Here is a 26,300-nt window from a genome sequence, read left to right as displayed (position 1 = left end):
TCCTGTAAAGGATTACAAAGGTTAACTGCAGAACAAAAATGGGCCAAGGGTCAAATGGAACCACCACATGGTGGATGAAGAAAGCAAATATGACAGAGGATACCACGAAGGAAGCAGGCTTTATTTGCACCCAAGAGAGGACAATTACCCAAACCAGAGAGGGGGACAAGGCCCACTCATGTCAGGAAGACAGTGGGATGGTTGCATAGCAAGGTAACATGGCTTACTAATCAAGTAAGTTCAGTTCAGTACCCAACTGGAGTTGGGCACTTTGGTGGAGAGAAGAGTAACAAATAGTTCTGGGGCTCAAGATGCTTAGGACACTCAGTGAGAAATTATTGACTTATGAAACAATCAGTACAGGAAAAAAACACTGCATATAGGTAGATAAACCTATAAAACCAATGGATTTGTTTTAAGGCACCAAGATGGAATGGCAGAGAGTGCTGGGTTTGAACTCATGTTCACAGTTAGCTGGTGTGGTCTTGGGCAAGTCATATATCCTCCCTCTGCTTCAATTTTCCCATCTGTGAGATGAGAATAAAAAGGGCACCTACACCTACTTTACAGGGCTGTTACAAGGAGCATAAGCTAACAAACTAAGGCTGGTAAAGCTATTAACCAATCTTCAAGGCCACAGAAATGTTAGCTGTTGCCATTGTTATATTTTTGATCATGCATGAAGTGTGCGTAGCAAGGATAAAGAATTTCAAGATCAAAAAGACAACTTCTCATTAGTGCAGATTCAGAAATGAATCATATTAATGCCTGACACATGACCACATAGATGATCCCGACCTCTTGCTCCTCTAATTTTCCCATAGTGATTCATCTGGATCTCTCCTTTGGTCCTATTACTTCCTGTCCTGTCATAGATGTAACCACCCAGGCACCATAACTTCTCCACCAAAACCAAACCAATATCTTTAAGACCAGAGATGCCGCCTTTAAAAAAAATCTATATCCAGCACCTTTCGTAGTACCATAAGCACCTTCAAACAAACATCTGTTAAAATATCCATTTGTCTTAGCAGACTATTCAATAATCTATGTCTATGGTGTGTGTAATATACAGAAATACACAGACAAATGGATGTGTTCCTAACATCATTAAAAGTAGTTGAGTGAAACCAAGAAATCTGAAAACAAGAGCCAAAATATTAATAACTCAGACTCCAGAAGTATATCGAACACAAAACTCCCAGCACTGGAGAAATAGAAGAAAAAGAGAAGAGAGGAGGAAAAGCCTGAACGCAACAATCTTCTTTTATAATAAAGTTTGATGTAAGTTCTCTTAATTAACTGAAAGACATGTTGTATCAACAAGTGTCTCTTAAACAGATGGCACATGCAGTTTACAGAGGGATGAAACACACACACACACACACCCCTAATCCCCAGCTCATCCTCTCCTGTCCTAAAAATGGACCAGTTTCATTGTTTCCCTTCTGTCCCCCCTGCAGCTCCACTGCTCCTACTGTTGCTGGAGCCCTGAGCACAGCTGATAACAAATGGTCAAATCCAGAAGTACCTTGCCTTCTGACAGGGGAATCCTGGACATTTGGGTCCACACAAATGAGTGACAGTCTATGACTCTCTGAACCTTGATTTCCTCATATCTAAAGTGCTTCCCTCATATAGGATTGCAGGGAAATGTGAACATATGCTGCCTCATTAGAGATAATATGTGTAAAGTATTTGGCAACCTTTGGAGCATGATAGAATTGTCAGAAATCACTATGACAAAAATCACATGATTGTCTCAATAGATGCAGACAAAATACAACACCCATTCCTGTTGAAAACACTAGAAAGTATAGGAATAGAAGGGCCTTTCCTAAAAATAAACAGTATATATATCTAAAACCATCAGCAAACATCATCTACAATGGGGATAAACTAGAAGCCTTCCCAATAAGATCAGAAGTGAAACAAGGATGCCCAGTATCACCTCTATTATTTAACATTGACTAGAAACATTAGCTGTAGCCATTAGAGAAGAAAAAGAAATTGAAGGTATTAACACAGGCAATGAGGAGACCAAGCTATCACTCTTTGCAGATATGATGGTCTACTTAAAGAGTCCTAGAGAATCAACCAAAAAGTCCGTTGAATAAGTCATCAGCTTTTCTATATACCTCCAACCCATCTCAGCAGCAAGAATTAGAAAGAGAAATTCCATTTAAAATCACCCCAGACAACATAAAATACTTAGGAATTTATCTGCTGAGACAAACACAGGAACTATACGAACACAACTACAAAACACTCTCCACATGATTAAAACTAGATCTAAACAATTGGAAAAACACTGATTGCTTACGGGTGGGATGAGCTCACATGATAAAAATGACAATCCTACCCAAATTAATTTACTTATTTAGTGCCATACCCACTGAACTACCAAAAAACTTTTTTACTGAATTAGAAAAAAATGTTCATTTGGAAGAACAAAAGATCAAGGATATCCAGGGAAATCATGAGAAAAAAAAAATGCAAAAGAAGGAGGACTTGCAGTCTCAGATCTCAAACTATACTAAAAGGCAGTGGTCATCAAAACAGTTTGGTACTGGCTATGAGACAGAAAGGAGGATCAGTGGAATAGACTTGGCGTAAATGACCTCAGCAAGATAGTCTATGATAAGCCCAAAGATCCCAGCTTTTGGGACCAAAATCCACCATTTAATAAAAACTGCTGGGAAAATTGGAAGACAGTGTGGGAGAGATTAGGTTTGGATCAACATCTACATCTAACCCTACACCAAGATAAACTGAGAATGGGTGAATGACCTGAATATAAAGAAGGAAACTATAAGCAAATTAGGTGAACACAGAATAGTATGCATGTCAAATCTTTGGGAAAGGAAAGACTTTAAAACCAAGTAAGAGCTAGAAAAAAAAATCACAAAATGTAAAATAAAAAAGTTTTTGTATAAACAAAACCAATGTAAGCAAAATCAGAAGGGAAATAACAAACTGGGAAACAATCTTCATAACAAAAACCTCTGACAAAGGTCTAATTACTCAAAATTACAAAGAGCTAATTCAATTGTACAAAAAAATCAAGCCATTCTCCAATTGATAAATGGGCAAGGGACATGAATAGGCAATTTTCAGTCAAAGAAATCAAAACCATTAATAAACACATGAAAAAGTGCTCTAAATCTCTTATAATCAGAGAGATTCAAATCAAAACAACTCTGAGGTATCACCTCACACCTAGCAGATTGGATAACATAACAGCAGAGGAAAGTAATGAATGCTGGAGGGGATGTGGCAAAGTTGGGACATTAATGCATTGCTGGTGGAGTTGTGAATTGATCAACCATTCTGGAGAGCAATTTGGAACTATGCCCAAAGGGTGATAAAAGAATGTCTGCTGGGTTTGTACCCCAAAGAGATAAGGAAAAAGACTTGTACAAGAATATTCATAGCTGCACTCTTTGTGGAGGCAAAAAAATGGAAAATGAGGGGATGCCCTTCAATTGGGGAATGGCTGAACAAATTGTGGTATATGTTGGTGATGGAATACTATTGTGCTCAAAGGAATAATAAAGTGGAGGGATTCCATGTGAACTAGAACGACCTCCAGGAATTGATGCAGAGTGAGAGGAGCAGAACCAGAACACTATACACAGAGACTGATACACTGTGGCACAATCGAAGGTAATGGACTTTTCCATTAGTTGCAATTCAGTGATCCTGAACAACGTGGAGGAATCTACAAGAAAAACCACTATCCACATCCAGAGGAAACACCGTGGGAGTAAAAACACCAAAGAAAAACAACTGTTTTAATACATGGGTCGAGGGGAGGTAGACTCTAAATGAACATCCCAGTGCAAACACCAACAACATGGAAATAGGTTCTGATCAAGGATATAAGTAATGCCCAATGAAATTGTGCATCAGCTGCGGGAAGGGTGAGGGGAAGAGGAGGGAGGGAAATAATGTTATTGTAACCAAGGAATAATGTTCTAAATTGACTAAATAAATTAATTCAAATTTTAAAAATCACTATGAACAGAAGATTTCAACCTAAGTTCATTTTATTGAAGCTCTTTCTCGTCCTTGGGGGTGATGGCCAAGAGTAGTGGATGGGGAGCTGGTGTCAGCTCCAGGCCCACCTCTGACACATGGTGACTGTGTGATCTGGGGCAAGAGCAACTCTCAAAGATCCTAAATTGCTAAGAAGGTGCTGCCCTGCTCTGCCAAAGGGCATCCCTGACCCCAGGAGTTCCTTACACTAACAGAATCACAGTTCCTATCTGCATCCAGTCCCTCATTTAACCATCTAGAATTAGCTTGTTCATACCAGAGTTCATCCTGGCCAGTATTTCATCACCATCCTTATGTCCTGGGCTCCTCTGGCCAGCGAAGCCTATGGACTCCCTTTCAGAATCATGTTTCTAAAGGCAAAAAATAAAATCTATAGGATTACATAGGAGACCAAATACATTATATATGTGTGTGCATGTATGTACACACATACACACATACTCTTATCTTCTTTCTTAGAACCAATTCTAGCCTAGTATCAGTTCCAAGGCAGAAGAACAGTAAGGGCTAGAAAATGGGGGTTAAGTGACTTGCCCAGGAATACATAGCTAGGAAGTGTCTGAAGCCACATTTGAACTCAGGACCTCCTGTCTCCTGGCCTGGCTCTCTCCACTGAACCACCTACCTTCCCCTTCACATTAGCTTTTCAAGCAGCTGTGGCCCCACTCTGAGGGCTAGTCCTGAGCTAGTGAAATTGACAAAAATCATTCCAAATCTTTTCAAAATGAATTGCAGTTAAGTATGAAAAAAAAAGTAAAAAACAAACAAAACTAGATTCAAGTCAGTTATTTCCTATCTTATACATATGCAATTGGTTAAAAAAAAATCCAAAATTTTCTGTTTATCTGTAGTTAACTTCCTTGCATTGTGGCCCATTGTTCCAGTCTGGTAAAGTCTCTTTGGATCCTGCCGGTGTGGTTCTGTGCCACCTACAATTTGTTTTCATTCCACTTAATAATAAAAAGCCAATGCCAAAAGGTCAAAGACCAAACCCTGAAGCAACCAACAGAGTTCCCTTCAAAAGGCAACTTAGGACAAATTTGTCCAATTCACCATCCAGCCCACTTGTTAGCATTATCTACTCCAGATTTCTTCATTCTATCAGAAGGGTTTAGTGAGAGATTGTGACAGATATTTTTCTTAAATCCAGGTATAATGTGACTGTGACATTAGAGGATTTATCAGTCATGGCTTTTTTTTTTTAAATCAGACTTGTCATCTCACCTGTGGGGGAGCTGATAGAAATTCTCTTTATCAGAGCAAACAGTGCCTTTTCTGCAACTTGCAAACTTAGGGAGTTTCTTAGGACACTGAGAGGTACTTGCTCAGTCTCACAGTCATGATGTGTCAGAGGCAGGATTTGAACTTCCAGCCTCTGAGAACCAGCTCTCTATCTACCATACTTGGCTTCTCAACAAGCTATTAATCCTATTTAAAAAGGAAATGAGGCTAATTTGGCTTCTTAGTAAGCCCTTCCTGGGCTCTAGTGATCATAAATTTATTTTTTGAGGACTCACAAGCAATCTGTCTATTAATATGCTTTGGAATTTTGCTAGTGAGTAGCACCCATGCTTACTGATCAAATCAATTTCTGGAATACATGTTTAGCCTGATTTAGAATCACAAAATTTCAAAATTGGAAGAGATTTTTGAGACCAGCTGGCACAAGCCAAACTGGAACATTTTATTATATACCCAAGTGGTCATCCTGCCTTTATCTGGAATCAGGGGATTCCACTGGCTCCTGAAGTAGCATTATACTTTGGGGCAGTTCTAATTGTCAGGAATTTCTCCCTGAAATCAAGCAGGAGTGTGGCTCTTTGCTAAATACACCCCCACTGCTTCTAGTTCTGCCCTCTGATAATAAATCACATTCCCTTTAAATCTTTGAGAAGAGGCATCATATCTAAATGTTCCCGGTTCCTTCCTCCACTTCTCATAAAGAATGATCTATTTTTTCCCTAATTAACAAACATTTATTTTCTCTCTCCCACTCCTCTCCAATCTGAATAGCAATTAAAAAAGAGAGAAAACCTTTCATCACATGCCATGAACTTGATCACCTGGTGGCCTTGCTCCTGGGAGATAGGATGGATCTATCCATCCATTTCTCTGATTTCTCAGAACTCCCCAACAGTTTCCCAGATCATACCCAAATCCTCCGGCAGGGAAAAAGGGATGGGGGAGTGGTTACCATCAGGAATTGGGCATTTAAGCTCATGTAAAGAGGAGGATCTGCTCACTTATCTGAGCCTTTTAAGTCTCTCTTAATGATGCTTCCTCTACCCATATTTTTTTAAAAGAATTATTTCTTAAGCCCCTACCTTTTGACTTAGAATCAATATTGTGCATTGATTCCAAGGCAGAAGAGTACTAAGGTCTAGGCAATAAAGGTTAAGTGATTTGCCCATGGTTAGTGTCTTATACCAAATCTGAACCTAGAATCTCCTGTCTTTAGACTTGGCATTTTATCCACTGAGCTACCTACCTACCCCACTCAACCCATTTCTTTTGGAAGAAGACAGAATGCATAGAATGACAGTTTAGCTCACTTTGTCTTTTTGTACATTATATCACTTTCCCTAAACAATGGTCCTTCTTTCCTCCTTTTTTCCCCTCATCCAAAGCTCAGCTCCTTCAGGCCTTGGTCTTTTTTGGCCTTAACCTTTATAACAATATTCTTGCAGGCCATGGAATACTTTTCTATATTTAGCCTTTAACCTCTTATCTGCATTCTTTGACTAAGTGATCTCAAAAAAAAAAAAAGCCCTCAATGAAGGCAAATTAGTTTAAGGAGACACTCGGATTTTGTTTATCAAGCCTATTCATCTCCAAATTGTTTTATTCATGCCTCTGATCCATTTTTAGCATGTTTCCTAAATATTATCCCTATATTTTTCCTTTTCTATGAATTTGTGGAAATTTTATCTAAAGTGTAATTAGTAGCTCCTAACTGAGATTTTGAGTAAGTCACTTAACTCCAACTGCCTAGCCCTTGCCATTCTTCTGTCTTAGAAATGATACTTAAAGTGTAAGCCTAAAAATTCCCTTCCTTTACTATTAGAAACTCATGACAACAGACATTTTCTCTCAAAGTTCCTATCATTTCTACATCACTAACCAACCTTTCCTTGTTAGCATCTCTTTCTATGATTAACCTAGTTGTAAAATAAACTAATAATGAATTTAATAGTAGTTATTAATGTGAATTACACAATATGATTGATAATATTGGTGATAAAATTAGTTATCTACTGAATTACAAACTTTTGCATGACATGTCAAGAAATGTATAAATTACTCTATATTTTTTTTATTTTGTTTTTCCCTTGGGCAAACTAGTCTTTCTTTTCCTTTTTTAAAAATGCTCTGCTTTAGAGAAAATGAGACTTCTACCAGCTATCCAAACACCTACAATCTTTATATTACTATTATCTGCCAGTTTTATAATCTAAACTTTGTATTAAGAAAGCAATATCCATATCCTTCTTCTGACCAGTGGGCTGTAGCAAACTCCCATGACTACACCCAAAAGCTTAAAACCATGCTTTTACACTTAGGTTTGTGGATTTCTATGATAGCAGACACGGACGGGTATGACTCTCTCTTCCACACATATCATTTAACATGACTCTTTCCTTCTATTACATCTGCTTCGTGCCTTATTCCAGTCACTAGTCCATGTCCCAACAAGTTCTAGGAGATTGTATTTACCTCTTTGTATGAAAATCAGGTTACTGTCATTATCTATGCTCTGTGCATTGGTGTATAGGCCCCCGAGGCCATCAATATTATTCCTTGCCTCTTCTCTGTCTCTTCTTGGTAGAGGCTTAGCACTGGCCCTATCTATCATAGTAGGTAGTGGTAGTTTCATCCCCCACCCCTGCAATTTTATACAACGGTGGTAGAAATATCATATACCTTTCTTACTTGCAAGAAGTCCTAAAATGTCAAGATTCCCTTTTTACTAGGATGACACATTATTGAAGTTCTTTAGAAATAATGAAATAACTAGCCAGATTCAAGAAATATTCAGTGCCCTGGGGTTTTACAGACCACACATTTGAGTCCCCATGGGGAGAATTAAAGTCTGACCTTAGGACTTTTCTCCACTGATAATTTATTTAATAGCTTGCACTATCCTTCCTATTGGACAGTCAGGTCATCTGCATCACCATTAACGTGGGTACCCAGTTTGGCATCTGAGAGACTCTTTCTGCTCTGCATCAATAGGCTCAAAGCTTTGATGTCTAAAACTGGAATCTGCCTAGATTCCCTGAACTCTCTAGATCAATCCAATTACTCTACAGGAATATTCTATTTAAAAAGTCAGCTTGGGCCTTGGAGACTCCAGAAACACTGGCATTTAAGCAGATGTCACAGCAAAACAACATGGGCCTTCTGATGACAAAACAAGAGGCAGACGACAGCATTAAGCCTCCTATCTGGGCTCATCCGTGACCATGCTAAGTCATCCCCAGCAAATAACTTGAATCTCTGAATTCAAGGCTTTTAGGAAAAAGGAGGGGATTGTGACCTACCTAATGGACAGGATTATTATGAGAAATAGCCAGGTGGTTAGCATAAAAACCTGAAAATCTGTAAAGTAAAATGACAAAATGCTAACTACTGTTTTAAAGTGCAGAAGAATTAAGAGAATTGTAAACTATAGTTGAACAAATAATTTATCTAGGCTTCCTTTAGGTGAATCATAAAAGTCACCCTCCTCCTCCAATCTATGTCTTATTGAAGAATCTGCCAAGAAAAGTACTGCTTCAAGGATAAATATCATAACCACTTTAATTTTGGGGGGACTCTTGGTCCTCAGATGAAGAAATAAGGGTTGAAAGTAGTGAGGAAGAGTTGATGAAATGGCTTCCTCACTACCCCCTCCCAGAGTCCCTGGATTACTTGAGAGGAAACACAATGGAGATCTCCCCTTGCCCCCTTGATGGCCGTGCCAGCCCTCAAAGATGGTGGGGAAGTCTCCTCTACAAGGAGGGGTATGTGGGACCCCAATCCATATATGAGTTACTTTGGTGTGCTCAAAAGCCTCCCCCCTCAAGTCTTCTTGAAAGCTGGCAGCAAGATGGAGTCTGGCAATGAACTTACTCTCTAGATATAAATAAACAAGATTAAATTCCCTATCTGACTGCTCAATGTAATTTGTGAATTGGGGGTCAAAGAGAAGCAGGTAAAGGTTAGGGGGTTGTAGGTCACCCTAATTTCTAACTAGTTGTCCCTGTCAGTTGCTGTTAATCCTGTAGGCAGGGGAGAGAGCACTGCTCACCTAATTGAGTCCAGTATCTCAACAGTTCATGGAATGAAGGTCTTCATAGAAGTTAGGGATTGTTCACAGGAACCAGAGATGTTAAGATTTATCAGACAGAAATCTCCAAAGGTGTCTTGAAAAAAATGACACAGAGAAACAGCTCCTCCTTCCAATCCCTTCTGTGTCTCAGCACTCAAGACCCCCTCCTCAGGAGAATTTCCCAGAAGTACTTGTCCAGTTTCCCACTGCTGTTCCTACCTCATGCACTGTAGAGCTCTCAACATTCCATTCCCCCCTTTACCCCCCTCCCGCAATGGTTCTTTTTTTTTTTTACTCCCCATCATTACACCACCTCTCTTATAACCTATTATCATATTGGATCAGCTGGTGATAAAATAAAAAGAGGGTATATCTATCTTCTAGTAGCTTCTTTATTTTTTTAAACCCTCACCTTCCATCTGAGAATCAGAACTGTGCATTGGTTCCAAGGAAGAAGTGTGGTAAGGGCTAGGCAATGGGGGTTAAGTGACTTGCCCAGGATCACACAGGTAGGAAGGGTTGGCTGTCACATTTGAACCCAGAACCTCCCATTTCTAGGCCTGACTCTTAGTCCACTGAGCCACCCAGTTCCCCCTCCATTAGCCTCTGAATTTGCCATATCTGATCCAGTCCGGACTAGGAGAATAAGCACTGACACTGGCAGATGGGGAGTCTCCAAGAGTGGTTTTACACCTCTATTACTGGAGAAAGGAAGAGGTAGGTAATCTGGTCTTGGTTACAGAAGCTCACAGAGATAGAGTGAGCTGTCCAAGGTCCCCTAAGGGGTGAGGGACAGAGGCAGAGCCCAAACTTGGGTCATCCCAAACCCAAGGTCCTTTCCACTACATTGTACTGCACCACAGCAGGCAGGGAAAGGAAGCCTTTTTGATGAGAAAATTACAACCCAGTCAGAAGTAAAGTTGTTTAGAACAATTACAGAACAAGTGAATAGTATGTTAACCAGTGTGACTGAAGACAAATTAAATACTTCAATAGGCTAAGTGTGGCGCTGCTTTAGTTGCAAGAAAAAGATGCTTCCAGGAAGATACATCTTCTGTTCAATATCTCTTTCCATGGTCTTTTATCTTCTGAAAATAATAAACCCAGAACACTGGATTTGGAGTCAAATGAGGCTAAATCTTGGCTCTGTCCAAATCAAATTGCTTCCCACTGCTGGGTCATCATTTACTTGGGTGTAAAATAAAGACAGCTGGCCTCAATGATGGTCCCTTCTAGCTCTAAGTCCTGTGATCGCTAAATAAGGGGAGATCCCAGCATGCTGTCCACTGAAAGAACTTTTCCTCAAGTCTTTGCTGTATGACTATCTCATTCACAAACCTTTGGTTTAAGATGCAATGGGATACCATGTAGGTTATTGGCCTGAATTTTTTCAAAGTAATGTTCTATCTACTAGTCATCCAGGACCATTGAGCATTAAAGACCTCACCAAAGAGATTTTGGGAAGATGGCTTTTGGAAGAAAGGTGAGCAGCACACAGATGCAACAGTGGTTTGTACCAACGAGATGGAGAAAATTATTTCAGTGAACTCAGCAGCTTCTAACGTGTAGAAAAAAATATAAAAGGAAATGTGCCAATGCAAAGCAATCTTAGGCTGAATCATGTCAGAAATAGTCGGAAGGCAGCTATGGCTAGATGACTCAGTGGATAGAGCTCTAGGCCTGGAGTTGGGAGGACCTGGGTTCAAATCTGACGTCAGACACTTCTTAGCTATATCAACATGGAATCTAGAAACCCCATACTTGTGTAAAAATGGATTTGAACTCTGGACTTCAATCCCCAGAAGCCCTTGCTCCACTTCCCCAGAATGCTTTGTAACCTCACCTGGGCCGAGAAAGAGATGGAGTATTTAACCTGATTGCAAAGGCTTTTGGCGCTCTTTACTTCCTGTCTCAGCTGGCAAACAGATGCGTCTCATGATGTGAGTGAAATTCTGGGTGGGCCTCATGGCCCACCTGGCACGTGCCTTTTCTTACTTGTATATTTTTAAATCCTTAACCTTTAGTAAACCTCTAAAAAATATAATACTCCTTGCAGAGAGAAACTAATTCCTACCTGCCTCAGTTTCCCTAATTTTAACTATTATACTTGTAACCTTAGTAAAATCTGATGAACCCCAAAGCTTATACTTATTCCCTATTCCCCAGAGAATCCACCCTGAAGTGAATCTCTGGCTAGTAGTTTCAGACTGAATAATGAACCCCAAGGTAAAAGACAATCCCAGTTAGATGAGGCTCTTTGTTTTAGTTAGTCTTCCCATTGTTTCAGAGACCATTTCCCAAGAAGCCCCATACCAGGTCAGGGACCATCCTCCTAAACATCCATAGTAAGTAGCTCCTTTTCTTACAGCCTAGCCTCTGGCTATGATTCCTTTCCCAAGCTTGATAGAATCCTGTTTGTATAGTTGGAACACTCCCCCATTTTCTTTGTAGGTAAGGTAAAGTCAATAGTCTTTCCTGGTCCCTGGATCTCCCCAAATGGCAAATAGGTCCCCCAAATCTTCCCCCCCCAGTCGTCATCTAGCAAGGTGGTACTCCCAAGGATAATGTCCCCGGAGTCCAGGGTGTAGACCTTGTAAAAGTTGTGGAACCAGGCTGAGTAAAGGGCCAAATACTGGACTTGGTGGTTCTGTATTATTTCCAAGTTAACAGCTATGTGACCCTTGGCAAGTCATTTCACCCCTTTCTGTCAGAGTTGTTCCGGAGACAGAAAGCAAGGATTGTTAAAAATCAAAACTACCATATTTGGAAAGTCTCCTCGAAGCAGATTGAAGCCTACTAAGGGACAGCTAAATGAAGCCTTGCCGATTCCACTTTAGTGTTCCTCATGAGTAGAACACATGGGGGGGGGGGGGGTCTAGGGACTGAGTGAATATGGGTGAAGGGCCAAAGTTTAGAGGACAAGGCTGTAGGTTCCAGCAGAAAAGTAAGTCAGATGGCTTTGAGTTAGCTCTTAGCCCAACATATAGATTTTTTATTGGGGTAACTCCAGGAAAGGGGGAAGGGAGACTGATAATCAAAGGAGTGGTCAGGCAAATTAGCATTAGGAGGATGATACACCCGCCTGATCGCCTGATGGCCTGATGGCCTGATGGCCTGATGGCCTGATGGCCTGATGGCCTGATGGCCTGATGGCCTGATGGCCTGATCCTAAAGCAGTAGGCGTAGCTAGGGCCCAGACCAGGAGTTCATGGGCCCATGGGTATCTAAACTCTTCGGATACCATGTTAAAGGCTTGTTAGGGGCAAAACAAAGTCTGAGATAGCTGGTCAGTGTGCACAGCCTCAGGGATGGCTGGTAATTTCACTCAGTTAGTCTTAATTTGAACTCCAGGGCAAAGAAATTAGCCTAGGGAAAGGAGCACACTGCTCATGTGATTTTTCTGAGTGTCTCTATAGTATTCTGTTTTCAAGATTTGTACCGCCTGGACTGCTACACTAAACAACTGTCATAGATTCTAGTAATGGAATATAATTGAGTTGTAACAAATGGATATGATGAATATATTGGACACAGAGAAGCCTGGGGAGCCCTCTATGAACTGATACAGTGTATAAGAAAACAACAGGCACAATGACTGCAACCATGTAAAGGGAAAGAAAATAATGGAGAACTTGATACTACAAGGGGGCGGCGGGGTGTCATTCTAATGACCAAGCTTGGGACTAGGAGAAGGCCCTAGCCAATGCCTCTAGGCAGAGATGGGGGTCTGTGGGCATGGAAGGTTTTCTGACACGTTGTTTCATTTCGCTTTGTGGAGTTTTCTCTCTACCCCTTCTGCTCTCCAGTTCTTTGGTGGGACCATTAGTCTAAAGTTTTGTGACAAGTACTTGCTGAGTCACAGATGAAAGCGAAAAGGGATGGGGGGGAGGGGCAGGAGGAAGAGAAAGATTTCCTGTCTGGAGGCATACCACAGTGCCTATGTTGGGGCTTCCTGATCAGTACCTGCATTGAGCTGGGAAGGATCTCCCTGGGGTGCAGGCAAGGAACAGATTCTGAGGAGAGATGGTGAGGTACAAGAAAAAGGCATTTGTTTTGGTGGTAAATGGAGCCGTGTCTCACATTAGCCCAGAAGGATTTGAAAGCAAGCAGCCATCTCTTGGGCTCTACCTTGTTAGATTCTCAGTGGACCTGGAGCAGAAAGTTCCCCATTTCCCATGGTCCCCAAATGGAAATCTGTAGCACCTGTGTGCACCTGGAAGTGCACAGGGACAAGAGCACACTTCCAAACACAATAGGGGAACCGTCACTTCAGTAAACAAGGACTGAAACACAGCAGGCATTTAACAAATGTGCTGATTAACTGATGAAAGGAGGAAACCTGAAGTGAGGGGCAGAGAATGAGGGAGGAGGAATCTTTGGTCAAGTTCATACAAATTGGCTTCACTGAATTAAAAAAGGATGTATGAAGTCCCCACGATGTATAAGAAGTGATCTGTACTAAATAAAATACAGTCTCTTTCCTCAAAGAGCTTACATTTTCCTGGGAGAAGAGTGTGTAAAATCTGCAGCTGGGAGAGCCAAGGAACATCTATATGAGAAAATAAGTATGTCCTTTCATGCCCAGGGACAGTAAATTCAAATAGAAACCTATCACTGTGAACCACATACTGACTAAAAAAAAAACCACAAATTACCATTATCTATGCTGTGTTGTGCTTGAAAAAAAATCTGTTAAACATCAAACAGCGCATTTTACTGGTTCAGGTCAGCTTGCTGACCGCCTGCCTAAGGGGCAGGAGTTTAACATCTCTGCCCTAATATGTACATTATCAGGGCAGCAAAAGATAAGGAATACAGAAGACAGGATAGAAAGGACAGGACAATCCAAGATATGGAGATTTCCCCCCAACTATTTAAAGAATAGACTAGAATAACTATGGACTCCAAGGTGTGTGCACACCTGGCTACCAGGCACTATGTCTTCTGCCATTTCAGGCTGGTTCTAGAGAGGATGACATGCCATCAGTAATACTTATGTCTCCACTAACACACACAAAGCCAGGAGGACACCTGCAGATTGGTATTTTGGGAAGTTAGCTCTTCTGCAGAAAACTAATAAATGCACAAATAAAAGAAGCCTTGCCCAGCCAGGCAGCTGCTCCCCTGCAGGAGTTCTCAGCCTTCAGTGAGGGAGGCCCGTGCTCCCATCCTATTCTGAAATAAACACCTCCCACATTCTTAGTCCTTCCATGAACCACTCATGTCACAGCAGTTCTAACTGGGATTCTTTTAGGTCTGTGGCTGTTTGGGATTAATAATGGAATTCTGTGCTCATTTCTTCAATTTAATTTTTCAGCTGGGATTTGTTTTGTTTTTGATGATCCCACTAGTTCTTTGGGCTTTCCTGGGAGCCCTGACCACTGTACACACACTATACTGGTCCCCCCACCTCCCCCATGCCTCCATCAGCATCAATCACCCAGGCAGATCTGATGGAGAAAAGCCAGGGCAGCTAGATAAGCATAGATAAGCACATGAAGATGACAATTTGTGCCTTGAGCAATCCATGCCCAAAGCAAAAACTACTGCCCATTCAGATACATCCAAGCACACCACACCAGGGTAATTCTCTGATATTTTCCAACCTGGGTCTCACTACTTCAACACCATCAAATGTATCATTCAGTATAAAAGGCATCTGTGAGCATGGTGGGGGCACAGTGGATAGAGCACCAGGCCTGGAGTTGGGAGTTCCTGGAATTAAATCTGACCTCAGCACTTTCTACCTGTGTGATCCTGGGCAAGTCACTTGACCCTATTTGCCTAACCTTTGCCCTTCTATCTCAGAGTTGTTATTAAAACAGGAAGTATGGGTTTAAAAAAAAAAGGGCATCAGTATCTATGCTCTAGCCCCTTCTAGATTAGAAACTCCAAGAGGGACTGCAACAAATAGCAGTTAATCTTAATCTCTTCCTTGGTGCCTAGCACAAGTGCCCTCTGCACATTGTAGGTGTTGAAAGTTTGTTAATATTGATGTTAGAGGGGAGTTCTATAATTCACATATTCAAACACTGTTCCCTTTGGGAGCACTGATTTATGCCACAACAACTCACAACATATCCCTGGGCAGGTCCTTTCTCTTTTTTAGAGGCTGACATATCCCTTTATAAATACTTCACCACGTGAATGTCTCTCTCATTAGAATGGAAGCTCTTTGAAGGCAGGGGTTGTTTTGGTTCCTTCTTTGTAGCCCTTCCTCCCCCCAAAACCTATTAGAGTACCTAGCATCATAGCTGGGATTTAATGAATGTTTATTGATGGATTGATTGCCTCTTCCTAGTCCACAGATGCCTCATTAGGTTTCTCTTAGAATGAGAAGTGATGAATAGGAGGAAGTATGGGGAGGCCTGAAATTGGAAGACTTGAGTTTAGATCCTACTTCTCACACATGCTATCACCTCACTTCCTGGGCTTTGATTTCCTCATTTATAATTAAGGATAGATTCAGCTGATCCTTGAGGTGCCGTCCAGTCCAGTCCAGTCCAGTCCAGTCCAGATTTGCTATTGTGGATAGATGAGATTCATGCTTTACACATTGGGATTTGGACCAAAGGATGGCCAATGACCCTTCCACAATTTCTGGAACTCTTTAAAAAAGGCTCAACTGATCAAATTTGTGATTTTTCAAACTAGCACTACAGTAGACATATTTCCAAGTCAGCATAAAGATTTTGTAGTCCTGAGTAAAAGGTTATGTTAGCTTTCTTGGGGAACAGAGTGAGAGGGAGAGCCAGAGGCTGTCTACAGGGAGTGTGGTTGCTGTTACCAGGGTTATCACTGGCAGAAGACCCAAGGGAGAGGCTTCCAAAATGCCAGAGAACAAGGATGGCAAAAGCAATTTGGATGTTTTGAGTTTCTCATATGTCCAAGTTGAGTTTCTAATAAATGCTTTTTGGTTGATTGATTGCTAGGGAGGCCAGGAGAAAAAATGCAGCAGTTGTTTTAAGGGTGGATAAAAGCTCAGTAAGTTAAAAAAAAACCTCAAAAAGAATAAGGACAGAGATGAGACCATAAGAGTTGGTAATTACAGGTAAATATGAGGAGAGCAATTTCAGCTGAATGATGAGGGGAGAAGTCAGACTGCAATGGCTGAGGGAAGAGTGAAAGCAAAGAGGAAAAGAAATGGAGGCAATGGGTATGGAGAACTTTTTCTAGGGATTTGGCTGATAAATGGAAGGGAGATATAGGATGATAGCTTGAGGGGAAGGAGGGAGATGGGTGTTTCTGAATATAATAGGTAAAAAGATCAGGAGATTGGAAGAAAATGAAAATTCAACTGAGGGGGATGATTTAGGTTGCCAATCTAAGGAAGACAGAAGAGGAGGAGATAAAGAGGGCAAATAAAGGGGTTGGCCTTGGCAAGAAGGGTCATCTTATTGTCAGAAACTAAGGAAAAGATGGAGAGTTAGAGGAGGAGTTGATATCAAGGGATTTTAAGATGAAGAGAAGAGGGAAAGGAGTTTACATCAAATGGTGAAATAAGAAACAGTTCCTTCCCCTAGGGCGTTTACATTTAGTTGGGGAATGAGACATGTAGAAACATTGTTGTCAGGCAAAACAGAATGTGCCAAATGCTTAAAAAAAAAAAAGTCCAAAGGATGATGGGATATCTATGAAGGGAAGCAATCTCTTTTGGCTTGAGGTAGGGGCATCAGGGAAGTAGCAATGACTTTGGACTTTGGCAAAAGAAAAGGATTTCATCTGGATCTGGAAAGGGAAGAGGGGAAAGAAGAGTGCATCCTGGGAACTGATGTCATGAACAAAGGCAGGAAGAGACATGGAAGCCTCATGAGGATTCCAGTCTGGCTGGAGCTTAGAGGACACTAAGGGGGAATGAGAAATTAAATGAAACTCACCACAGGCAGACTGAGAAGGGCCTTGAATGAGAAGGTAGAATTTATACATTTGTCCATGAAACAGCTACTTACTGCTGCCTAATATACCACAAGAGGAAGCAGGATTGGGGAGGGGATAAACTAGGGGGTAATGAGCTACCAAATGCACTATACTCAGCTGCTGGCCCTCGATGGTTACAACCCTCCCCCAGTATGACCAAGGACATTATGAGAAGCTGGAGGATTCCCCAAATGTACAAAAAAAAAAGATTCAAACTCTTCATTAACAAATTTATGACTTGCATCCTTCCAGCTCTTTAGGACTTCCAAAAGTGCTTTCTTTCCTCATGCCAGCCCCATAAAGCAAAGCTATGCCAGGATTGCCCTCTAAACGATGACCTGAGATGTTTGCAGGTATAGGGAACACCTCACAGCTCATCAAGATCTGACTTAGCAAGGAAGTCCCAGGGTCACCTGAAGGACAGAGAGATTAAGTGACTTGCCCCAAGGAACACAATCAGTCAGGAAGCAGTGGCAAGAAACTGAGTCTTCCCAAGTCCAAGCCTAGCAGTAAATCCACTACACCGGCACCCCATAATCTCTTGGTGGAAGTGGCTCAGGTGGACATCACCTCCTATTTTAAAGATGATCTTATGTGTCAGGGATGTTCCCAGGGGGAGTTCTTTTGGCAGAGGTTGGAGTACACACACACACACACACACACATACAAGATGAAGTTAATTGCTTACCTTTCTCTTCTCTTCATCCTCAAGTTCGAATTTGAAAGTAGCTCTGTGCTGTGGGGAAAAGAAACCATGCATTATTATGAGGACAGAATTCACTTCTGATGCTGCTATAAAAAAAAAAAAAGATACATAAGGTAATGCCACTGGGTAAGAGCTACCTTTCTTTTTCCTCTTAGGAGAATTAGGAAAACTCTAGGACCTTTTTTTTTTGAAAATTTTTTTCTCATAAGTGCAGCTATGATATAAGTAGATAAGAGTGCCAGGTCTAGTCAGGAAAATGCCTGCCTCTTCATGAGTTCAAAGCCAGCTTCAGACACTTCCTAGCTGTTTGACCCTAGGCAAGTCATGTCACCCTGTTTGCCTCAGTTTCCTCATCTATCAAATGAGCTGGAGAAAGAAATGGCAAACTACTCTAGATCTTTGCAAAACAAACAAACAAAACAAACCCAAATAGGGGCACGGTGGATAGAGTTCCAGGCCTCTACTCCGGAGGACCTGGGTTAAAATATGACCTCAAGCACCTCCTAGCTGTCTGACCCCAGAAAGACCAGTTACATTAATCTGTTTGCCTAGCCCTTGCTCTTCTATCTTGAAGTAGTTAGTAGGACAGAAAGTAAGGGTTTAAAAAAAGAGGGGAAAGCCCCAAACAGAATCACAAAGAGCCAGGAAGGAATCTAGGCAATTTAAAAACAAAAGATAGCAATAAAATCCATTGTTGCTGGGTTATTTTTTTTTTAAGGTAGAAGGCCAGAAAAGCAGGGACCTTCTTTTTAAAGAAAGGTACAGAGGACTGATAAAGCTAGCAAATGATATTTAGAAAATGCCTCCCTCTTTACAAAAGGGCTTTCCCTGCCATTTTCTCTTTTGAGTTTTACCCAAATCCTCTGATGCAGAAACAAAGGTTTCAGATCTGGAGCTAGAATCCAGGACATCTTGCCCAGCCCCTCCATTTTATAAAAGAAGATACCCATAGAGGTGAAGTGATTTGTGCAAGGTCACACATGGCAGCTAGTAAGGAGAGAGATAAGATATGAACTCAGTTCCTCAGACTCCAGCTGTATATTATTATCCCTATTTTAGATAAGTTAGGAAACTGAGTGAAGGGGCAGTGAGAGAAAGACTTTTGTTCTATGTGACAAAGCAAGTTAGGGACAGAACCAAATACTTGCAAGTCAGTGTTGTTTCCATTATAGTTTGTACATATTATTCTCTTTGAATTTAAAGATATTGCTTTAATACATTTAATCATAAAATATTACTGTTTATATATATTTTAATATATTAAAATTAAGTTATTTTAAATTTCAATTATTTTATTTCCCCCAATTATATGTAAAAACAATTTTTAGAATTATTTTTTAAAACCTCCCCTCCATGTTCTGTCAGGAAGATAGACCCCTACCCCCTTACACTTGATTGGATTTTAGTAATAGTGATAAGTGGATAAATTGGAAATAATCAATATTGTGAGTTTAGAGTGATTGGTGTGATACTCATTATGATATAATCAGTAGAGTTTATGATTTATGGATTTTATAGGATTAGATTTTATAAGATAAGATTTTAGAAGATTTAGAGTTTTATAGAAATATAGGGTTTATAAGGATTATTTACTCAAGTATAAAAACTGCTTCTAAGGGGATTTTCAACACCTCCCTATGCTGTACTTGTTGTCCATATATTGCCAACACTCTAAATCAAAACTTGTGATAAACATCCTGTGCCTCTCCTGATTTGGAAATACCCCTCTTGATTCAAAGGTAGTGGTCAGCGCCCACCCAATAAGGATATTATGGTATTGTCTTGTGACTTGACCGTAAGACATATGTGGGCATTGCTAGGCAAAGTTGACCAATCATCCTTGTAGTTGGGCAAGTTTCTAAAAAAGGCATGCATGATGCTACATCTTGTGATGTCATCCTTGTACGGAAATTATTCATTTTGTTATGATTTGGGTATATAAACCAGGTCTCCTCCTGGCATTGTCTCTTGCTGGGGTCTGTTTATGTAATCCATGCAAGAGAACGCTTTTATTGGAGGACTTGGCCCTCTTCCAATAAACTCTAACTTTCTACCTTGACTTGGAAAAATTTGGCTCTTTGACTTTATTTACCCAAATTGTCGATATCAGGGTGGTGGGCTTCTTCTGCTCAACAGTTCCAAGCAATCTGTTATTCCATTGCTATATTATTTCTTAAGTACATACTGTGTGCCCAGTCCTGTACCAAGGTTTCTGCCTTCAAAGTTCTAAAAAGTGACGATGACAAGTCCAAAAAATTTCAATCCTGAGTCTGAGATCCCTCCCACCATCCTGCCCTTTAGGGGTTATTCCCAAAGGACAAGATGGAAGTTAGGAACAGTTTGTGACAATGAATGGCCTTTCTTCTCAGCCCCATACAGCATTCCACAGCTCACCAGGAAGGGGAGGGGGCACTGAAAAAGTGTGTTGGATCTGAAGTCAAGGAAGAGTTGGGTTGGAATACTGCCATCACCACCAATGATTAATGTGACCTGGGGCAAATCATTCCACAGATAATTCCTTATCTATAAACAAGGGGGTTATACTGGATGTCTTCCCAGGATCTTCTTGTCCTAAATCTCTGGCCATATCATCTCTTCATGCTTCCACAACAGCTCCTTATCCATCCTATGTTTGGAGGAACACGAAGGACCAGTGCTAGATGGGGATGCTAACCCAGTGAGCTCACAATGTGCGATAATACAGAAAAGAGGCTAGGGGACTCCCAATGCCAGGCCAAGGGCTTTCTCTATAAAACCCCCAAACGAGGAATTCTCAAGCACTTTAAGCTTTCCATTGGTTCCATTTCTAAATATTAAGTATTTGCTGGCACCATCTTGGAAGTCAGGCACTCAGCGGACTGCAGATATTGTCAAGTCGGGTTAAGAATCACTTATTAGGGGATAACTGGGTGGCTCAGGGGATTGAGAGCCAAGCCTAGAGACAAGAAGTCTTAGGTTCAAATCTGGCCTCAGACATGTCCTAGCAGTGTGACCCTGGGCAAGCCAATTAACTCCAACTGCCTATCCCTAAATGCTCTTCTGCCTTGGAACCAAAATACAGTATTGATTCTAAGACAGAAGGGGAAGGTTTAAAAAAAAAAAGTCATTTTAGTGTCAGGCTAGGGATAGATAGTAAGGCCCATAGTTCCTGCCCTCAGAGAGCTTACATTCTAATAGAGCAAACAACAATGTACAAGTTGTACCAATACAAATAAATACAGCAATTGGAGATCATCGACAAGAGAGAAGGCTCACATTAAGGTGGGCTGGGAAAGGTATTGGAAGGGAAAAGTCCTGGAGTTATGTGAGGTACTATAGTAACAACTCCTTGGAAAACAGCTTTTAAACAAATGTTCCAGATTCAAATCACCTTTCTAAGACTTACTGTGTGATCTTGACAGTCATTTCCATTTCCTTGCCTTAGTTTCTTCACTTGTAAAACAAAGGGTCTGGCTCCTATAAGCCCCTGGTTCTCCCCTAGCTCTAAGACTATGACTAGAGATAGAATGCAACAGTGTGGCACCAAGGCTGGCACCAGAATGAGACATCATCGAAGGATGTTTGGAGGTAGGAGATAAAGACCGTGTGTGTGGGAATCCTAGACGACATGCCCTAGCAGAAAGAGCTTCCAAAGAGTCATGATTTTCTGGGATGTAGGTGCACCTTGTGTCAGCATGGATTGGTCACAAACCCCACATCTTAGTCAAACTGTTTTTGTGAGCTGCTAAAGCCAAAGAAAGAGAAGTTGTCCAACTTTCTGATGATGAGTCTGTCTGAGCTTAGACAACACACAGTCTGGCATCTCTAAATGGGTCCCCCCCCCCCCTTGTTTAGGGCCTGTCACAGTTGGCACTCTCTTGGCAAAGCCTTTGAAATCCACAAGTAGGCACCAGAGGGGCCTTCAACAGAGAAGTAGAAGCACATGGCAGAAATGGGTATGGCCAACTAGAAGAACAGGCTCTCTTGTTTTAGTCACCCTCTGCCCTCTCTCTTTTTAGACTCTTTCTCTCCACTCTCAACCTAACTCCAAGAAGATAAAAGAATGAGAAGTGAAGAGAGTGGAAAAGGAAATCCCCAAAGAGCTTTTCTCCCTTTGAGAGCTGGAGGGAGGGGGTAGTCCTCTAATCAATAACAAGCAATCACATGCCCTCCATATTTTTAAAAAGCTTGCTGTGGGGGGCAGCTGGATAGCTCAGTGGATTGAGAGCTAAACCTAGAGATGGGAAGTCCTGGGTTCAAACATGGCCTCAGACACTTCCCAGCTGTGTGCCCCTGGGCAATTCACTTAACCCCCATTGCCTAGCCCTTACCACTCTTCTGCCTTGGAACCAATACACAGTATTGATTCTAAGACTGAAAGTAAGGTTGTTGTTTTTTTAAAAAAAGCTTTCTGTGCTTTGAGATGAAAGGAAGGGGTCACAAGGAGAAAAAACAGGCACTCAGGACCTAATCACTGCCTAAGCGGGATGGTTCAAGATGAGATGGAACCTGCCTAGAGGGAGACCCTGCTGCATCGATTGCCACTAATCCCCACTAGAGTTCCCAGAAGCCAAAAACGAAGCCCTCTCCTGACCTGATGGACTCTGCCATCTACAAAATAGAAGAGAACTATTCCTTAGCATTTGTAAGAAGCACCCAAGGCAGAGCTCTGTCTGATTTCACTAATTTCCCAATTTTCTGAGTTAGCAGCCTGTTTAAAGATGTCAGGTAAGACCAGCTTTTGTCATCACATGCATACATGCACCCTCCCCTAGGGATTTTCTTCCAGTTTGGAGCCTTTACCCAGGTCACACCAATAAACACTAACCCAGCCTTCTGAGCTGTGAGTCAGGGGGCTTCATGCTAATCCATTTCCCAAGAGGAGATAAGAGCCACTCACTGAGTTTTTAGGACCCACAAAAGAAAAAAAAAATAGGACAAAAGGACTTGGGTTCAAAGATGGCCCCAGATACTTCCTTAGCTGTGTAACCCTTGGCAAGTCACTTATCTCCATTTGCCTAGTTCTTGCAGCTCTTCTGGCTTAGAATTGATACTAAGGTAGAAGAAAGGATGGGAGAGAGGGAAGAAAGAGAGGGAGGAGGCAAGCAGAATGAGCAGCCCACTAAGCTTGCCCTTGTGGAGCAACCTTTTAGCTTCCACTAAAGCTTCCCCTCTGAATTCAATACTAGAGCTGGAAAGCAGATGCCCTTTGAGGTAGTTCTCTGTATCCAGGTTGCTCTGTCCTAAATCGGGGACTGGGTTTCCAGGGCTAATCCCTAGATTAGTATTTTTCAAACAGTGAGTCAGATGCAGCAGTATATTACAAGAAAGGAGGGTTTCCTCTGTGGCCTGGCATCTTCTTCAAGATTGACCCCTAGGCCCACTCCTGCCCCCAAGTATTTTTATCACCCTTGTTCCTCCAGACCAGACATCTCTTCTTCCTTTTCCTCACTTGAAATGGGAGACTTGGGTTCAAATTGTGCCTCTGATGCTTACTAACAATATGACCCTGGTTGGGGAGTTGTATAATTAGAACCTGCTCCCCAGGACTCTAAATCCCAGCATCCCACTTTTGTTCTCACCTTACATCCTTATGTTTTGAAGATAAAGTTTGTGTGTAACCCTGCCCCCTCTCTCTTTTCCCCAAGAATGTGGCTGGGAAAACTTTTCTTTACTCAGGTTTTTATTTTTGTCCTTTTGTTTCATTTACTTCAAATAATTATTAATAAATCTTATAAAATATAATACTTGGAGTTATTGGATATTAATTTTAATCTTATAGAGGTAAGTATGCATATCCAGGTAAGGAAAGTGGGATGCTGGGATTTAGAGTCCTAGAGAGCAGATTCCAAGTATACAGAGTCACTGCCTTCATGGGCTGATTTCTGATTATAAAACAAGGGAGTTTTGAAGCAAATGGCTTTGCAGGACTTTTCCAACTCTAAATCTCTGATCTTATAAGCGCTGCTGAGGAGATCCAGGGGGCAATCAACAATACACCCCTCAGATGCTACCAAAGTATCTCCAAGAGATGGACTTAAAATGAATGAATGTCAACACACATACACACATGAATCTCTTATTAGGTGTAACCTCTAAGGGGACAAAGAGGAAAAACAAAAAAGGCAGTTTCATCCCTCAAGGAACTCACTTCTAATTGAGGTAGATGACAATGTAGAAGGGTTCAGCTGCAGAGCAGATGTAAAGGCCCAGAGGTCCCTAGGGTGTAGCATGTAGGTAGGTGCAAAGGCCCAAGAGAACTTGAGTCCTCCTTGTCCCAAACTCCTTCCTAAAAGGTTTTTATTCTTTTCTCCTGCTGTATCAGCACCCACCCAGTTCCTGAGATAACACAAGTGATGCCCTTTCTTCATGGTCTGGGTTGATAAGTGACCTTTTTTATTTCAACACATATACTCAGGATTTAAAAAAAAAGAAAAAAAGACCAATACATGCTACTGAGAAAGGGGTGAGGTGGGGTTTAAGGCATCGACTTTAGGTGACTTTAAAGGGGCCCTTCCAACTCTGAGACCTTGTAAGAACTGGAAATATGGTCAAGCATATTCCATTCCTTCTAGAACATTCCTACCTCATTTAGGGGCAGTAACACATCCAGGGCCAAAGACTAAAGTCAGATGCCCTGGAAACTAAAGATGCAATATGTGTAGCACCAGTGACATCCATCATTTGGAGCCCAAACCCCTCATTAGCAAACAGATCTGCCCACCATTCATAAGCTCACATTAGTTGGCCAAAATTCCCGGGCTCTGGGTAGAGTTGGGAGCCCTGGCAAACAAATTCATTAGGTTGTTCTCAAAGGTTTAGGGATATAATGCCATTCCGTGTTCTTTTTTGCAGGTGAGAAAACTAAGGCACAAGAACACTACCTACCATGGAAGTCAAGGGTGAAAACATCAATACTCCTTAGAGCTGAGACTAACCTCCCCCACAACTGATCCCAACATACCTTTCCCTACTCCTGATCATTATCTTCACTCTTTCTGCCTTTCCTCAAGCTTCCAAGTCTCTTATCTAAAGGACAAAACACCTTCAGGGCAGCATGATATGGGTACAATTTGTCTCCCCAATAGAAGGTAAGTATCATGAAGAAAGGGCTCATTTTACTTGTCTTTGAATCCCTAGCATTCTGCACAGTGTCTGGCATATAAACATTTAAAAAAAAATCCTTGCCTTATTATCAAAATTTTTTAAAATCCTTAACTTTTGTCTTAGAATCAATACTGTGGATTGGTTCCAAAGTAGAGCAGTAAAGGCTTGACAATGAGAGTTAAGTGACTTGCCCAGGGTCACACAGCGCCAGATTTGAATCTAGGCCCTCACACTTTAGGTCTAGAGATCTATCCACTATGCTACATAGCTGTCCCATTAAAAAAAAAAAAACCAACCAATTAATACATGCTTACTGATTGGGTAGTTCCTTGGTAGTTAGACCCCACTGCAACCAATATTCAATATGGTGGGAAGGGCTCTGCATTCCCTAACTGCTCCATCATTGGTGTTTGACCCTGAACCAACTCTAAGAATCTTCATGCTTAGTCCATGGAAGACCATCGATGTAGACAATCTCCATGTGTGTTTCACAGGCACCTAATGCCAGAGAGGGGGCAGATATGCTACTCATCCTGCCTGTTCTTCCAACAACTTTAATGTTAAACTTCAAGAATAATTCCAAAGGAGAGGCAGTTAGGTAGCACAGAGGCCAGGAGGCCAGGCCTGGAGGTCCTGGGTTCAAATTTGCCCTGAGATACTTCCTAACAGTGTGACTCTGGGCAAGTCACTTAACCCCCATTTGGCTTAACCCTTACCTCTCTTCTGCCTTAGAACCAATACATAGTATTGCTTCTAAGACAGAAAGGGTTTTTTTTAAAAATGTAATGGAAATGTTTAATAAAATAAAAAGATAATGCCACACACATAATGTTAATTTGTGGTTTTCTAAGTTTATAGGCAGCCTCTAGGGATCATTTCTATTTGAATTTGACACCATAGAGCAGGCTTACTTTTCTTTTCCTTTCTTTTTTTGAATTACTTTCTGTCTTAGAAATAATACTAAGTATCAGTTCCAAGGAAGTAAGGCTCAGGCAATTGGGGCGAAGTGATTTGCCCAGGATCCACACAGATAAAAAGTATCTGAAGTCATGTTTGCCCTCCGCTTTCTTAATCAGAAGTCCACAGACCTTCAAGGGTTCTGTAGATAGATTTCAGAGGGTCTTTTATTTTGGATGAAAAAGAAAGTGTTACTTTTGTATTTCATTAAGTTGGTTTCCTTTGTAATCAGATGTATTTTATAGACCTAAAACATTATTCATG

The 26,300-nt window shown here is 41.3% G+C and overlaps 1 protein-coding gene across 3 annotated transcripts in view; it reads right to left on the bottom strand.

The window, feature by feature from the left end:
• Positions 1-26,300, bottom strand: part of RIC8B (RIC8 guanine nucleotide exchange factor B) — a 91,959-nt gene that overhangs the window by 61,584 nt on the left and 4,075 nt on the right. For all 3 annotated transcript variants that reach the window (XM_007503366.3, XM_007503364.3, XM_007503365.3), the window contains exon 2: positions 17,976-18,023. In XM_007503366.3, the coding sequence (XP_007503428.1) occupies positions 17,976-18,023 (48 nt within the window). The remainder of the gene's footprint in view (positions 1-17,975; positions 18,024-26,300) is intronic.

Source organism: Monodelphis domestica, chromosome 5 (genome assembly GCF_027887165.1).
Source record: "Monodelphis domestica isolate mMonDom1 chromosome 5, mMonDom1.pri, whole genome shotgun sequence".
NCBI lineage: Eukaryota > Metazoa > Chordata > Mammalia > Didelphimorphia > Didelphidae > Monodelphis > Monodelphis domestica.
Note: the sequence above shows the minus strand (reverse complement) of the source record. Positions and strands in the feature narration are given on the sequence as shown.